At 33.8% G+C, this 15,670-nt stretch overlaps 1 protein-coding gene across 1 annotated transcript in view; it reads right to left on the reverse strand.

Annotated features, from left to right (window-relative positions):
- LOC128994956 (sodium-dependent proline transporter-like) overlaps positions 1-15,670 on the reverse strand; it is a 63,223-nt gene that overhangs the window by 22,101 nt on the left and 25,452 nt on the right. Inside the window, exons 2-3 of the mRNA XM_054419809.1 lie at positions 10,239-10,313; positions 2,160-2,447 (exon numbers count right to left, since the gene is read on the reverse strand). Coding sequence (XP_054275784.1) covers positions 2,160-2,447; positions 10,239-10,313 — 363 coding nt within the window. The remainder of the gene's footprint in view (positions 1-2,159; positions 2,448-10,238; positions 10,314-15,670) is intronic.

Here is a 15,670-nt window from a genome sequence, read left to right on the forward strand (position 1 = left end):
TTAAAAATGTCAAAAATAATGAAAAATAAATGGAAATGAAGGTAGATAAAGGTAAATCATGTATGTGAAAATGTTAATTGAAAATTTTGTAAGATTTTCACATATCGGTCTACACAAGATTTAAAATTATTCAAAACCGAAATTGAGTTTTCCACTACTTACCAGATTAAATAGCCATAAATGTTTCTATAAAGGCCATAAAAGTTGAATTTTGGGCTGCACTTTGGTATCTGTTCTTCCCTCATTTGAATGAATATATCGAATAATCTATAGCCTACATCGATATTTTTCATTCGAATGAGTATAGGACAGACACTTTAGTAAGTGCATCCAAATTTTGTTACGAAAAGCGATAGTGGATGTGTAACTATTTTATACAACAAATGTAAAGATCAAAATGTTTCTATTTTGTGTCCTCTTCCCGTCGCAAAGCACGGGTATACAGTTAGTTTTTTATAGATTTGTTTAATCACTGAATAATTATTTTGAAGTAATTCGCACCTATTAAATTTAAATGCAAAGTGCGTTGTTAAGCATACAAAAGATAGAAACGTGGTTAACTTTGAGCAAAAGATGTTCTTAAACACTCAAGAACGAAGGTTTCAAACGATCTTTGCAAACAGCTCCACAACGGAAACAAATCTACTTTTTCAAGAAGATAAAAGGTAAAGTGAAAGATTTATCATTTGGCAGTTGTGATTACCGCTCGTTTAGCTTTCCCTTCACACCGTCTCTGAGCCTTTCCTTTCTGGCGCTCCATTGTTGAGCTCCGCAACAATCATTACTGTTGATTGTTGAGCGCAGAAGATATTATTGTTGATTGTCGATCTCAACCAGTTGATTTATTTTTATGATTGAGCTCCACTAAGATTTCGTTCACTGTTGATTGTTGAGCTGCGTCAGAACAATTTTTGTCAATTTAAAAGAAAAGGAGTTTTTATTGTTTAGGTCCTCCGCAGTCATTATTTTATGCAATTATTTAAAAATCATTATGGTTAATTGCTGATCCATACCACATTTGTAATTGTTCTTGATCAAGTCTCACCAAAATTATTACTCTTAATGTTTTAGATTCAAAACTGATAGTGTGATGTATAATGCTATTCAAACCATAATGTTTTTCATTTTCGCTAAATAGGGTAAAATATAGGAATAACAGTACACGATATAAGCTTTCATGCCCCTCAACTATCATGGTATGAATAAAAAAATACAGTTTTAATAGTAGCATACGACGATATAAATAACTCAGTTCTTTACAGATTAGTTCATCGTTGGTAGCACACTGTTAAACCCGAGACTAATTCATTATGTCTCTCAAGTTTTTAAAAAAACTAACAGTCTATATACTTGGGATATCTATTTTAGTATCAACAGTTTATGGTTAAAAGTATGAAACAAATAATTGAATATTCATACTGCAAAATGAAACGTAAATTGAATAGAAGCCCTGCTCAAGTTGAATGAAGTTACCGAGGATATAAATAAGGGAAGAACAAGTTATTGTTCATCAGTTGAGTGGCGCGTGCCGAGGTACAATATAACATTGGTCTGGTGAACTCAGTGTGTCTCTTAGCAGCCAAAGACGCCTAAATTTGGTTCAGTCGTGTTTAAAATTATAATTAGAGTCCTAAAACAAAGTCATGAGTTTTATTAGCTAGAATATATTTTGAGTGGGCTTCTAAGTAAGATATGCAAAATTAAGTAAGATAAATAGTGGAACATAAAGTGTCAGTAGACAGCTCTTTTATATTTTTATAATAAAAACAGACGTTACTCCGTTGCTTACTAACCATTTGTTTTCTAAAAAAAAAACTATGTTAATAATTGTTGCTTTAGTTAAAATCTCTCTCAAATTATTAGCCTAATCTGTAGATCAAATCACAAAACTTATTAAATTTCATGCAACAGCACACACGACGTTTGATTTTGCGGCCATATTTGGGACACTAATGAGCTAAACGGATCACTTTGACGCTGTCAACTTGAACCAAAATACACCAGTGACAAAGTAATCCAACGTCAAGGTGATCCGTTTTTCCTTACCAGTATTTAGGCTGATCAGTCATTGAGCTAGGTTCACACCAGGAGCACCTTGTCGTGTTTTCGTTATCACACATCTTTAGGCTTAATATAAAGTGGTTAAACCTACTACTCACCACCGCCATTTTGGTAGGCCAAGTAGGGGAATCTCCAGACGTTCCCGATGCCTACGCTGAGTCCCACGCAGGAGAGGAGGAATTCCCACCGATTCCCCCAGGATCCTCGTTCCGCCACGGCTGCTAGGGAGGGACGTCTGATGGCGGCGTCGATGCCTCCGTAGGTCGACTCTCTGCGAGCCACGATGTGCGCTGAGAATCTCCTCTGGGGCCGCTCCTTGTCTACGGAATACTGTCGTTCTCTGTCCCGCAGCGACCCTCCGCGACGACCTGGTCCAGTCATGGCCTCTGGAATACAAGAAACAAGGATTATATCATTGAGTTAGTGACAAAAAACATTGTAATCTAGTCACTGCATGCAAAAGCTGTCCTGTATGCAAAAAGGATGAAACTAAAAAATGTGAGGGCATCTCATACAAGTTTATTTAGGTTTAGGTTTTTTTTTTTCAAATTCTGGTGTGAACTGTGCCATATAGCCAACCATCGTGTTTTGCATTTATTAACAAATGGGTAAAAACAACTTTTTTGTTACTAATAATACTACTGAGCTTTATTGAGGATCCAAAACTAAGCGTTTCCAATTGTACAAGTAAAATGTGGGGAAATTAAAAAAAAAATTTGTGTATGCTTTCGACTTTTAGTTAGTTCTACATGAAAAGCCCCCAATCTTACTTCAAACAGATGTTTCCGGTTATCTTGGCCAAAATATGACCGCTTTAAGCATTACTTATTTACTAAACGCAAATCGTAGGACACGAAGACAGAAAATAGAACTCCAGAGTGCTTACCATTTATGTTTTTTGGCCAAAAACGATGTAAACATTAAACCGAGCTCACACAGGAACTTCATAAACATCGCTCACAGTAAACTAGAAGGGAATTGCGTTTTAATAACTAAAATTTGGAAGGTATCCACCACTGTTTGATTTATAGTTTCACCAGATGTTCTATCAACTAACTTTTATCATTGGTTAACAATTCTTTTCTTTTGTCGTCTAAGGTGTCCGTACTTAAATATTTATTCGTAAGAGTATATCGAACATCAAATATTGTTTATCGTTCAAAATCCAATTTCGCTTTCTAAAAACAGACACGTTTAGCTGTCAATAACAATTTATTTTAACAGCCAATATAATGTAATATGACCATTTGACTTTTTACAAATGGCCCTGCTTAAGAAACAGGTTGGCTCAGTCAGTAACAAAACTACAAAGGTCATCTCATTTCACTCTACACTCACCCTTCATTCATGTTCAACAATATACACCAAATATTGTGTCTTCACGTCTATTTACTTATCTATGGCTCTACATAAAAATAACTATGAAATTGAATTGTAGTGGCCTCTATAAGTAAATAACCTTAAAAGATGTCTTAATTCCCCTTAAAAAATAAATAAACACTATTTATGAAGGTAAAAAGATAATTCATGATACATTTTAATAGGTTGTCTCTCAGGATCCAGATTTAGTCACAAACCTTGATTTTGTTGATATTTCTGCTTTTGATTTTCGTGAGAATAAACCGAGCCGATGAAACAGAAACACATAAATCCAAATGACGCCACAAACAACACAAGTTTAAAGCGTTGGACTGGTTATAAACAAACAAGTCGTGTTAGACTGTGTGTCCTACACGGTCCAAACGCAGGGTAAATAAATTATCTATCTGGACGATAAAAACACGTCACTCATTACAACATTTACATACAACATATTATAGATTATACAAGAAAAACTTAGGGGTTTTTAAAAATAAAATACAGTGAGAAGTTATAAATAAACTTTCACGAGTGCATGTAAAAAAGTAAGTGATTTCAAACTGAAGCTTAAAACATCTAGTTAACTTTTAATACTTTAATACTTTCGTATGAAATGGCGACCATACGAATGTAGGTATTTTTAGCGAAGTATAAATGGTGAAGGGTGTAATAGCTCGATTTTAGTGAGATTCATATTTTATGCTAAGAGCAAAATAAAAAAAATCATAAAATATATATTTTGCTAGTTATAAGACTTTGACTTTGGGGGTTTGACTACTCAAGTTCCAACAATAGAAAATTTAAAATAACGACCATAAAACTGTCAATGGAAAAATGATCCAGCAAAGCCCAAATATCGTTGAAGACTAATTTAGTATTTAATATTAGCACAATGCTATTAATTTAACATTTTTTCAGATGTTTGCATTTTTCTAACCATGGCTAGTTTTGTGATTATTATTACTGATCATTTATTTTGGGGTTTAATGGTGAAACTGTTAATAATGCAAAATAACATTGTGAAGCATTGTTTAAATTTCGTTTACCATATCGAAAAGCTGAGTTTAATAAGGACTCATACTCAAGAGAATTCTAACCTAGATTACACGAATAAATAAAGTAATATCTAATATGAGGATTGAAAAACTAATCATGTTCAAAAGTCGACAGATTATTTTCCTATGTGCTGATTATAATTCTACTCCTAAAACTCGCAATCTAACTTTATGGGAATAGCGCCGGGTAGTTGAGAATGGAATTAGTTGAGGACCATAATGGGTAATGGGCCCATGTCGGACCTCACCCACTTCCGGTGGGCAGTACATCCATCTCCCCCCCCCCTACATTACCCCCCCCCCTATAATCACCCTCACAACCATCCCTTTGTATACTGTGTAGAGAAAGGGATTCACTCTCAACTATAACTAGACTAAGTGTAGATTGGAGTCAAGCGATTACTAAATGCTACAATGAAACCTCGATAACAAGAGGTTTTTGATAAGAAGTGTCATTTTTAAATAGCTTTGAATTTATATTGATTACCCAATGAGGTGTAATTGCAATCATCGATAAGAAATCAACGTTGATATTTGATAATCCCTCTGAGAGCCGCTGCGAGGAGATGTTTTAGAAAATAACTTTATTTTTATTTCTACACGACCATACCAATATAATCTAAATGTTTTAACAAATAAGCTGGTATAATAAATATCTAAAATAGACCGTATCAGCAATCTGACACATACTTTCTCCCATTAGCTTGTAAACAACCTTTATCATGGGTAAGCGGGAGTAACTATTATATTTTATAGGGGAAATGTCAAAAGTTGCAATACAATTTGAACCGTAATTATTTCAGAAATGGGAGATTGCACTATTTTGTTAGAATTATAAGGACCATATACATTAATTTGAATCAAAACCGGCTTTTTCCTAAAATCAGATTTTTTGTTATTTTATGGCGTTTTTATGGGAAAATAACATAAGTTACAATAACGTTGGAACCTTATTTTTTACGAAAATAAAATTTGTATAATTTTGTTCAGAACTTAAAGGACTATAACATACTAAATTATTTTCAAAATCGGAGATAAATTAGTACCTACGTACCAAATTTCATCAAAATCAACGACCACAGGTGTAGTCTGTAGCTCTGTACACATCCACACACACACAGCCATCACTTCGAAAACCACTTTTTTTGGGTTCAGGGGGCCCAAAACGGATATATCCACTCAAAACCCGAACTCGATAACTCGAAAACTTTGACGAAACCATTACTTTCTCCATATACTATGTATAGGGGGGAAAAGTTACCCAAAACGGATATACCCACTCAAAACTCAAACTCGAAAATTTTGACGAAAACAATACTTTCTCCATATACTATGTATAGGGGGGGAAAGTGACCCAAAACGGATATATCCACTCAAAACTCAAACTCGAAAATTTTGACGAAACCAATACTTTCTCCATGTACTATGTATAGGGGGAGAAAGGAAACTGGAAGGTCACTCAGGTAACTTTTTATATGTTGAATCATCAACTTCACCAAAACCTAAAACCTACGTAATATATTTTGTGGCATAAATTACCAATACGCCAAAGAAACTACATAATCTTTCAGATCCATGCCATCGAAAATTCTCAACCAGCAAAATTAGTTCTTCCATCACTTTAAAAGCACTGAATAAAGGACTATGTTTGTCTTAGGTTTCCTTTGTCAAAACATTTAAGACGATGTTCCACAGTAATCCAAGTGCGGCTCAGTAAATTACATTTGCATTTCAGATCTGTTAACCACCCTGTGGGCGTTTCTTCTGCCTTTGTATTTAGCATTTCGCCGCTCTTTTTCCGCTAAACACATTTCTTCGGAACAATTTAATTAACGGACCTGGATGGGAAATTGATCAAAAGATAAAACTAAACCCAAAAGCCTTGCCAAAAGTATTATAGGTGCAGTCAGCAAAACCTTTCATAATTTAATCGGTTTAAATTTTAATTTTGAATTACTCAGGTAAGTAATGAATATCCTTTGCAAAACATATTTAAATAGGTCGCAACGTAATTAAGTATGGTTTTTAAGGTGTGTTTTTTTTAGCTTTGGTTTGAAGGACACGTATTAAAAAATTATTCCAAACTTTAATGATAAAACTGACAAACGACAAACAAAATGGCCATTAAGAGAAAAAAAAAACTATACTTGCAGCTAGGTAATACAGGAGTATATTTTGTATAAACTATAACATTGCGCTTTATAGATTTACAGAACGTTAATTCCACGTAGATACTCATTGTTTCCCAATATGGTAGCCTAAGTAGTATCAGAGTAAGATGTTTATTGCGAGTGTCAAATAACTTTATTAGGCTATATTTATCGGCTGTGATCCCTTCAAATCTAACATTTGCAACTTTGTAGCTTGCTGAAATTGGACGCTGCCTTTTTCTTATACTTTACTTTACTTTTCAATGAAATGGTAAGGTACCAATAAATAGGAAGTTGTATTTGAAGAAGCCGAGTCTACCATTATATTTTTATTTTACGGGATTATCATTCTAAATAACTGTAATATGTAAGGAAGTATATAATAAGACAAATCCGTTGTAAATCAAAACAATAGCATGGTTTTTAGTATTTTTCAAATGTTAAGAAATATTGTTAAGGTAGGATTACAAATAATGTACTCGGAGTTTTTGTTTATCGATCGTTCCTGTATTTTAGTTATATCATTTTTAGTATGCCCATAGAGTTACTTTTTTAGTTGATGGTTCAATATTTGAGGTCTGAAGGAAACACTGTTTGTTCGATTGTTGTCTTCCAAATGCCTAATCAGCTGTTTGCGTTGATGCATGCGCTACTATGCTCAGCTGATGTAGAAAGATGTCTCATTGACTGTGTTTTCTGAATGCAGTGGGGTTTAGATGTGCGTCGTACCTGATAACAGTAACGTTTAAATCAGTTTATATTAACCACACAGTAGGGAGCGGGTACTCTTTTAAGTATTTATCACCCTAATGGATCAGCTGCGCACGATCTTAAGATATGTCGTTGTCCTGTACTTAGAGTGTGTTTTAATGTATGCCATTTATTATAATTCTACCAACCTCAAACAGCCAAATAAAATTATTAAACTTTGAATCTTATTTTCCTTTAAAAATCCCACTAAAAGGCAACAATTGTTAAGAGACACTCTAGTAAAAGTGAAAACATTGTAGTAAACATATTAAAAACATCTTTAAGTTTTACAACAACGAGAGTGTTGTCGTATCCAAAGTCAACGATAAGACATAGTAGACGATAAGATGAGAATCTGATAATTATTTCGCAGATGTGGGACCCAGAGACCATATTTCAGTGACACTACCGCCGCGCCGCTCAGCTACATCGATTTTCGATGTTTCCCGCGCATCGCGCACCTCTCCCGCCAAAACACGGCGAAATTGTGAAGCCTATGATCGAATAACACCTTGTTGTGATGTGTCACCTTATTGTTCATGAAATTACACCTTAATGTTAATGAAATTACTTTTTTGTTTATAAAATTACACAATTTTGGTGTACAAAATTGCATTATGTTGGTCAGTAAGTGATACTTTATTGTGACTAACATAACGAACTTTTGTGAATAATGAGATGCATTAAGTGCTTATAATACCATTGTACTTTCAAAAAAATTACATAATAGTGAACATAAAACTATATCTGTATTCATAAAATAATGCCTTGTTGAGTAGGAAATCATGACTTGTTTTGAATGAAAATAATTTGTTTATGATGTTTTTACTTTTTCTAAAAAAAATATTAACGTGCGAATAAAATTAAGAGTACTATAAGTAACTTTATACTTCATAAAAGTGCAAAATAGGGTGTATATTTTATAATTTCATAATCAGGCATTGAAATCCATGGACGGACTAAATAATTAAATAAAACCATTACGAAAATATCTAACGATTTATTTGTACGATGATAATAGCCCTATTCAAACTTATATCCCACCCCATACTCTTATATGAGCAATTTTCACTAGAATGCTTGCACAAAGATGCCTAAAATGGCTTCGACGATTTGTTTCAAAATGTTGTAAATATTGTATGTCTGGCCTAAAAACGTCTTTACGGTAGTTAAAACTGCAAACAAAAATCTAATTACGTAAAAAAAATAATTTAAAGTAAAAATTCCTTAGCATTGGCCTTATGGGTTGCCAAGTAATCATAATGTAAGAAAAATACTCCCAACATGTGTTATAACAAGCCATCTACAGTATACTAGAAAATTATAAATACAGTGCAAAGGGAAAAACATCAGTTGTTACTATTGAGCAAAAATTACACTGAAGATTACTCCTCGGTATAGGGGTTCAATGGAAATAAACTATACCGAGCCATGACCATAACTCGGCCCCCAGGTACTTGAAAAGCTAAACACAAAAGGTAACATATTCTAAGAACCTAAGTGCTATTTTGTCGATTTCAGTGTTACGACTAGGCATCCACGTCACAGTCTTCAAACAGTAGGCCCCTACGTACAATAGGATGAAATCTATTTGCTCAAAGTCGGCAATACGATTACGATATATTTACTTACATTTAACAATAGCTAACTGTATAAATTATAATGACACTTTTAGCTTTGTATCCATACCCACTCAACATTCCCCTGAATGGCCGAATAGAAGTATTAAAATAAACGAAGCTTTAGAATCAGAATTATAACTCTCCCCACTCAAACATTAGCAGTGTTTGGAGACTGGCGTATGCTAATAAGGTATAAATATCAGCAACCGTGTAGTTGACATAAATGGTTACAGTCTGTATACCTACTTAACTCTGCCTAGTACTTATCTCTGCTTGCTTTACACCCTTGAAAAAATAAAACTGAACTGAATTTAAATATTTTATTAATAAATGCGTTGTTTGTTATAAATTTGTTTCTATACATTTTTTATGTATTTAGGATTGTAGTTTTTCCTAATTTAAATAAATTAGTGAAGTCATTTTGCATTAGTCACTAAATTAAAAACATTAATAATGTTTTGTTTCTAAAAAAGTATGTATTTTATGTGATACATTGCATCAGTTTGTTTTCTTTCTGCAAGCGTTTGGAACGTAGTATTCAACTTAAATCAGTTTTTTTTTTTATCCATACCCAATACGGTGAATGGTTGCATTTACTTAAATGAAAATCTATATAGCTTATTATTGAAAACCACCAGGTAGCCTATAACCCTGGTAGAAAATATTATTTAAAGACTACACAATTTTCGGAGGCTGAAAGGTCAACTTATGTTTGTGTTCGATTCGATAAAATATCAAAGCTTAAATAAACATAGCCTCATGCCCACCCTTAACCTTAACAATCTACCAATAACACCTGGTGAAATTGAAGCAGTCAATCTTTGCAAGGAGAAAATCTTATTTGTGGCTTTATTGTTTATTTAAATAATGATGTGTATTATGAGCTGCAATTTATAATTGTTTTAATAGCTACTTTTTTTTAATAATTTGTGTTAGTTTAGGGTGTCATTCAATGGTAATATTTTTATAATTATAGCAACGCTCTAAGGTTAAAACTAGTTTAGAATATAAACCCCAAAAACCAAAAAATAAGTGCACGAAATTAAAATAAAAAGTTTACTGTATGGTTTTAAGTGATGCAAACATCATAACTATATTGTTGACGCTATTCCCTGTATAGCTTGAGAGTCAAACAAAGCTTATTCCTAAGATATACGACATAAAGTTGCGAAGCACGGTTAAAGATAACCCACAATACAATATTATTTCCCTTCTCAGAGCAAAGCTCGGCCCACACCAACCTGTTGCTAGAAGGTTGGAACGTTGCGTGTCCTTAGCGAACCTCACTCCCGTCCTGTTAGGATCTTCCCCATCACCTGCGGAAAACAAATATGTAAACTTAAATTGTAAGTACTAAGAACAGAAGTCAGTTAATTTTTGACGGTTTACTGAAAAAACAGCTGTTCTTGATCATTGGGGTAATACATGGTCATGGATTAAAAACAGCTGTTCTTAGTCAGTAACATAGCAATAGTCATATCACTCCTTTCTACACTTTCCTCTTCCTTCATATTTTGGTTTAAATACTCTCATTACCGTCCTCATTTTAATTATAACTAATATCTCTCCTGTAACCATCATATAGTACGAGTATGCAATTAGGCATTAAACTATAGTACCTAAATTACAATAATGGCATTATCCATGGTAAAAAATAGTTCGTGACTACACATATTCTTTGTTTTAATAAATTTTATAGCCCATTCCAGTCCGTAATAGAAGAAAACGTATAAAAGTTTTGATATTTCAGCTGTAATCTATATATTTATACAAGAATGTTTCTTGAAAAACTTTTTTCTTAGCTCGTGTGCATTGTAGGGAGAATCTACACATACTGTTAGAAAGATATTTGTTTGTATGTGTAGAGTTCCTTTATAAATTGAAATATTAAAGAATCATTGAATTTAACATTTAAACAAACTAACATGGGCCTTGTGGGTTCCAATGTTGGTGACGAGATTCCAACGAAATATAAACAGAAAATCAAAACAAATGGAGGAAATTCCAATCACATGTTTATTTAAAGCGTGGGGTGAAATTAGAAAAGTTTGCAAAATACATATTTTTGGTCGAGTTTTCGACCGCGGTAAAGGAAGCGGGGTTAGCGCTTCTAGTCTGTGTGTTAATCATATGAAGATAGGTGTGTTATACAATTCACTTAATTTAAATAGTTTTGATTTGTTGATAAAAAAACAATCACTGAAATTTAACGCAATTCTTAAATTTTATTCTTCTAAATTCTGAAGAAATTATTTATTAAAAAACAATAGGGAATGTTTGAAACCAGATCAAACTCTTAGATACGCATTAAAACACAACGTGAGGTTTTATATGAATGCATCGGTCTAAAATATGATAATTTCGTCGAATTCACCTCATCAGTACACTACTGAAACTGCTAAAACACCTGTTTATTCCAGTTGACACAAACAATCAGCAATGAAAGATTTTTGCTGATGACATTCCTCCATTCCCCAGGTCAATCAGTCTGATAGAGGAATCACTGATCACGTAATTTGGTTAACGAGTCAATCTGTTACTGGGGTCACCCTGTCCTTTATAAGGAAGAAATACTACATACAGTATGTTGAGTATGTACTAGTAAATGTCTACAGTATTTGGTACATAGTATACTACATTTTACCATAAACATAAAAAATACACTTTCCAAGTAACATACATTCTATGTTAATTTTTTTTCAACGTTTGGAATCAAATAAATACGGTCAATTTAGCTAGTTGCAAAGTTTTCTCTAAGTACCAACTAACATAGTATAAAAAACAAAATAAAGCAATAGTAGCATGCTCCTTGATAGAATTTATTAAACTTGTTCGAAAAAAAAACTTTAACTATTGATCCAACTAGATTCCATCTTCATGTTAGAGTTGTCGCCAATTTGTTTGATCAAAATGGTCGTAGTTAAAGTGAGCCATCTGATTGCGCTGATTTAAATTACGGATATCTCTAGAATTAACTAAATCGTTGACCAAATTAAACAAATAGAACTTATTGCTATAGAAGCTATAGCAATTTTAATAGCCCATAAACTATATCAGCAACAAATATAAGGGACAAATGTAATTTTCTGCGGATGGCTTACCTAGGTACGTTATTTTTTAACAGGATTTGGTGACAGCTGTTCCATATAGATGGGATGTCTACATCAGTAAAAAAAGTGAATGGTGAAATTAAGTTTAAATCTATGTGTGTAGCCCCTGTAAATTACTTACGTAATTCCCGTCACAGCTCAATGAAATATGTCTATTCAGGACATGTTTCGGTGTTAAAACACCATCGTCAGCATTACGTAAGTAATTTAGTCTTACATTGTGAAATTAAGGTTCGTCCACATAGGAGAAAGTTTGTCGTCAAATAAACAATCTAGCTAAAAATTTCTCCAGGTCTTTCATTCGAGTATGTGTTTAATAGGTTGAAGAATATTTTCTTAAAAGGTCGTGTTCATCATGAAGTTTTACATGGATTCCTTAATGGCGTTTGTGAGGGTTTATAAAATGATTTGTAAGTTAAAGAATTAAACTGTTTTCATTTCTGACGGTCCATAAAGTTCACAAGGACAGGAAGGAAGAAACTTTGGTCTTGGTCCATCTGACGGCTGGCCAGTAACGTTGTGAATGAACGCACGGCAGTTGACCGACTATAAATACGTGTGTTATTAATTACTACGCCATCGCAGTTCCGGAGAACTTCTGCTACAGACACACGCGGATCCAACTTCTTTACACGTTCAACCTCCATTGAGTAAATCAATTTCTAATAGGTGTTTTAATCTAAATATTGTATATGATTATGTCATTCAACGATTGGCAGTATACCATACATCCCGAATATATTATTACCTCCAAACTAAGACCACTGCTCTACACAAACTGTACTAAACTAAGCTAACCTAACTAAGCGGGATTTGAATCCGGGACCTCAGGGACCGAAGTCCCACGCTCTACCACTAGACTAAACGCTCCCCGGTCACTTAAATTGGTAATAGAACTGCAACAAAACTTTACTTTAGGTTTGTCTGTTATTGAACTAATGGGGGAAAACTAAACACTAACTCAGCTATTAGCCATAACACATTCTTCGTTTGTATTAAAACATTAATTAATACAGTATTTGTTTACGGTAGCGTCAAGTGTGCATGTATGTTTCCTATATTTTCGTAGATCGCTAAGTCGTTAAATATAATGTTTAATAATGTTTACTAGAGGAACAGCATCCGTTTACAAATAACGATTCCTTTGTAGTTATAATAGTTGGTAAAATAATGATAAGCAATCAGTGAATACCAAAACGCACTCTACGTATACCGGATAGAAAGACAAATCAAAACTGTCTTAAGCTGATAAAATAATGAGGCCCCTAAAAGAAAATGTATCCATAAAAGTTTGTTTTCAATAGTATCAACCAACTCACGGTGGAAATAATACACAAGTCAAAACAGGCTTCATAATTACAACAGAACGAGAGATATACAAGCAGAATACAAAGTCAACGAAACAACATTCCACATGAGTTGAGCATAGTAGGATATGACAACAATGCAATAGTACAAACAGCTGACTAAGCAAATAGAGAACAAACGATCAGTTCATCTACAGGCAAATTCAAAGTAATAATACCCCCGCCGCAGCAAACCTGCAGACTAAGCGAATTTCCATTTGACTGATTGGATTTACACTAAAATGTCTACTTAAAAATATAACATTTATTCTTGATTTAAATAGAATTAGTTTAACAAGTACTTAGGTTTGCTGCATCAGGGAGGGTAAAACTGTTTTTTTTTTGTAAAATGTAAATAGTTAGTAAGAAATAAAAACATTTTCCAAATTTGATCAAAATATGTTCACAAACAAGCAAACTACAACAGTTTACTTATTCTCCATAAGAATAACATGGGAATTTTAAATTTAACATTTTTTGGAATTTTCTCCGTAACCATTAGGCGCATAATAACGCTTCAATGTACTAAATTATTTTTTTTTTAAGCTCTACAAAATGGTTTGGAAAGAAATTGCTAAATTTTATGTTTTTTGGGTCAAAAATGGGAAAAACCGATTTTTACCCCATAAAACCCCCCGTAAACCCCGTTCCCATGGTCCGATCATGCTGGATCGCGAACTCGTTCGAATAAACGTATGTTTACACGTTTGTACCAAATTTCATCAAAATCGGATCATTTTTGCTCGAGTTATCGTGCTGACGGACACATATATATCTATAAGTATAAAAGAGGATGTTTGTATATATCTTCTATATATAAAATTCTCGTGTCACAGTGTTTGTCTGCAAACTCCTCCGGAACGACTTCACCGATCGTTATGAAATTTGGTGTGTAAATTCTGTAGGTATGCGAATCGGACGTAAACTATTTCCCGTTTCGAAATTCTTAAAAGGGCTCCGCCCCAGTGGCTCTGGAGTTTCCCATGTTAACCTTATGAGAAATGGAATTAATGAATCTTAACAGCTGTTTCAATTAAACAAGTTGGTTCTGTTCTATGATGTTCAATAGCATTTAAGTTACAAGGATTACCAACAGGGTGCAGCACTATTATTTCTTTTACATTTATGACAACAGCTAATTTGCAACCAAAAGGTGAGTGAGCGTAACGAACGAACTTCAACCTGGAGGCGAGTTAGCGTAGCGAACGAGCTAACCTGAAGGCAAGTGAGCGTAGCGAACGAGCTAACCTGAAGGCAAGTGAGCGCAGCGAACGAGCTCCAACCTAAAGGTGAGTGAGCGTAGCGAACGAGCTCCAACCTAAAGGTGAGTGAGCGTAGCGAACGAACTTCAACCAGGACGTGATTGAGCCATGCGAACGAGATCATCTCGAAAATTAAGAAGTTAAGCGGGGCAAAGCCCGCGGGATTATAAATAGTCAAAGGCAAGACAACGTCTGCCGGGTTCAGCTAGTATATATATATATAAATATATAAATATATATATATATATATATATATATGAATTTGAACGGATGGTGTTTTTGGCCTCTAGGGACCTCAAAACGGAAAAAAAATCGGTCCCGCGTCCAGGTCTTACCATGAGTACTACGGTAATAGCTTATTCCCTATATGGGAAATTCGCTAAAAGCACGAGAAAAGTAACTTTTAATTATTTCCACTACTTCACTTTAAGGCTTTAACAATACTGTAAATTTGTAGAATATTTTACCAGTTTGACATGATTAAAAGACTACTGAAGTGTCTGAGATTACTGTGCTAAACAAGATCACAAATTTTTTTTTAAATCCGAAACCGGATAGAAATACACATTTAATAATGGAATTCATTCACTTCAAGTAGTGTATCTCTATAGATCAACGCACTTAACTTATTTAACTAATAAAATAGCAAAAATGTACTAATCTTAACGGATTAGAACATAAAAATAGCTTCAGAATTAATAAAGTAACATTTTTCATCGACAACATAAACGTCACGTTCAACTAAGCTGTAAAGTTCCAAAGTTGTAAAGAACATCGCAGATGGCGAGGCAATAATGTCTCTGGGCGTCCGAGAGAAGATATCGATCCTCTGCAAAGAAACTGTTCAACATTCGTGATATCTATTCGATTTATCGGTTATCGTTTCGGTATTTTCGCTTTCGAACTCTATTGCAGGTTTACTAAACGGACCCATAAGTTTTTAAAATTTAATCTA

The sequence above is a fragment of the Macrosteles quadrilineatus genome, unplaced genomic scaffold, assembly GCF_028750875.1.
Source record: "Macrosteles quadrilineatus isolate MER2022 unplaced genomic scaffold, UCM_ALF_1.0 Scaffold_5__1_contigs__length_97177068, whole genome shotgun sequence".
Classification (NCBI taxonomy): Eukaryota; Metazoa; Arthropoda; class Insecta; order Hemiptera; family Cicadellidae; genus Macrosteles; species Macrosteles quadrilineatus.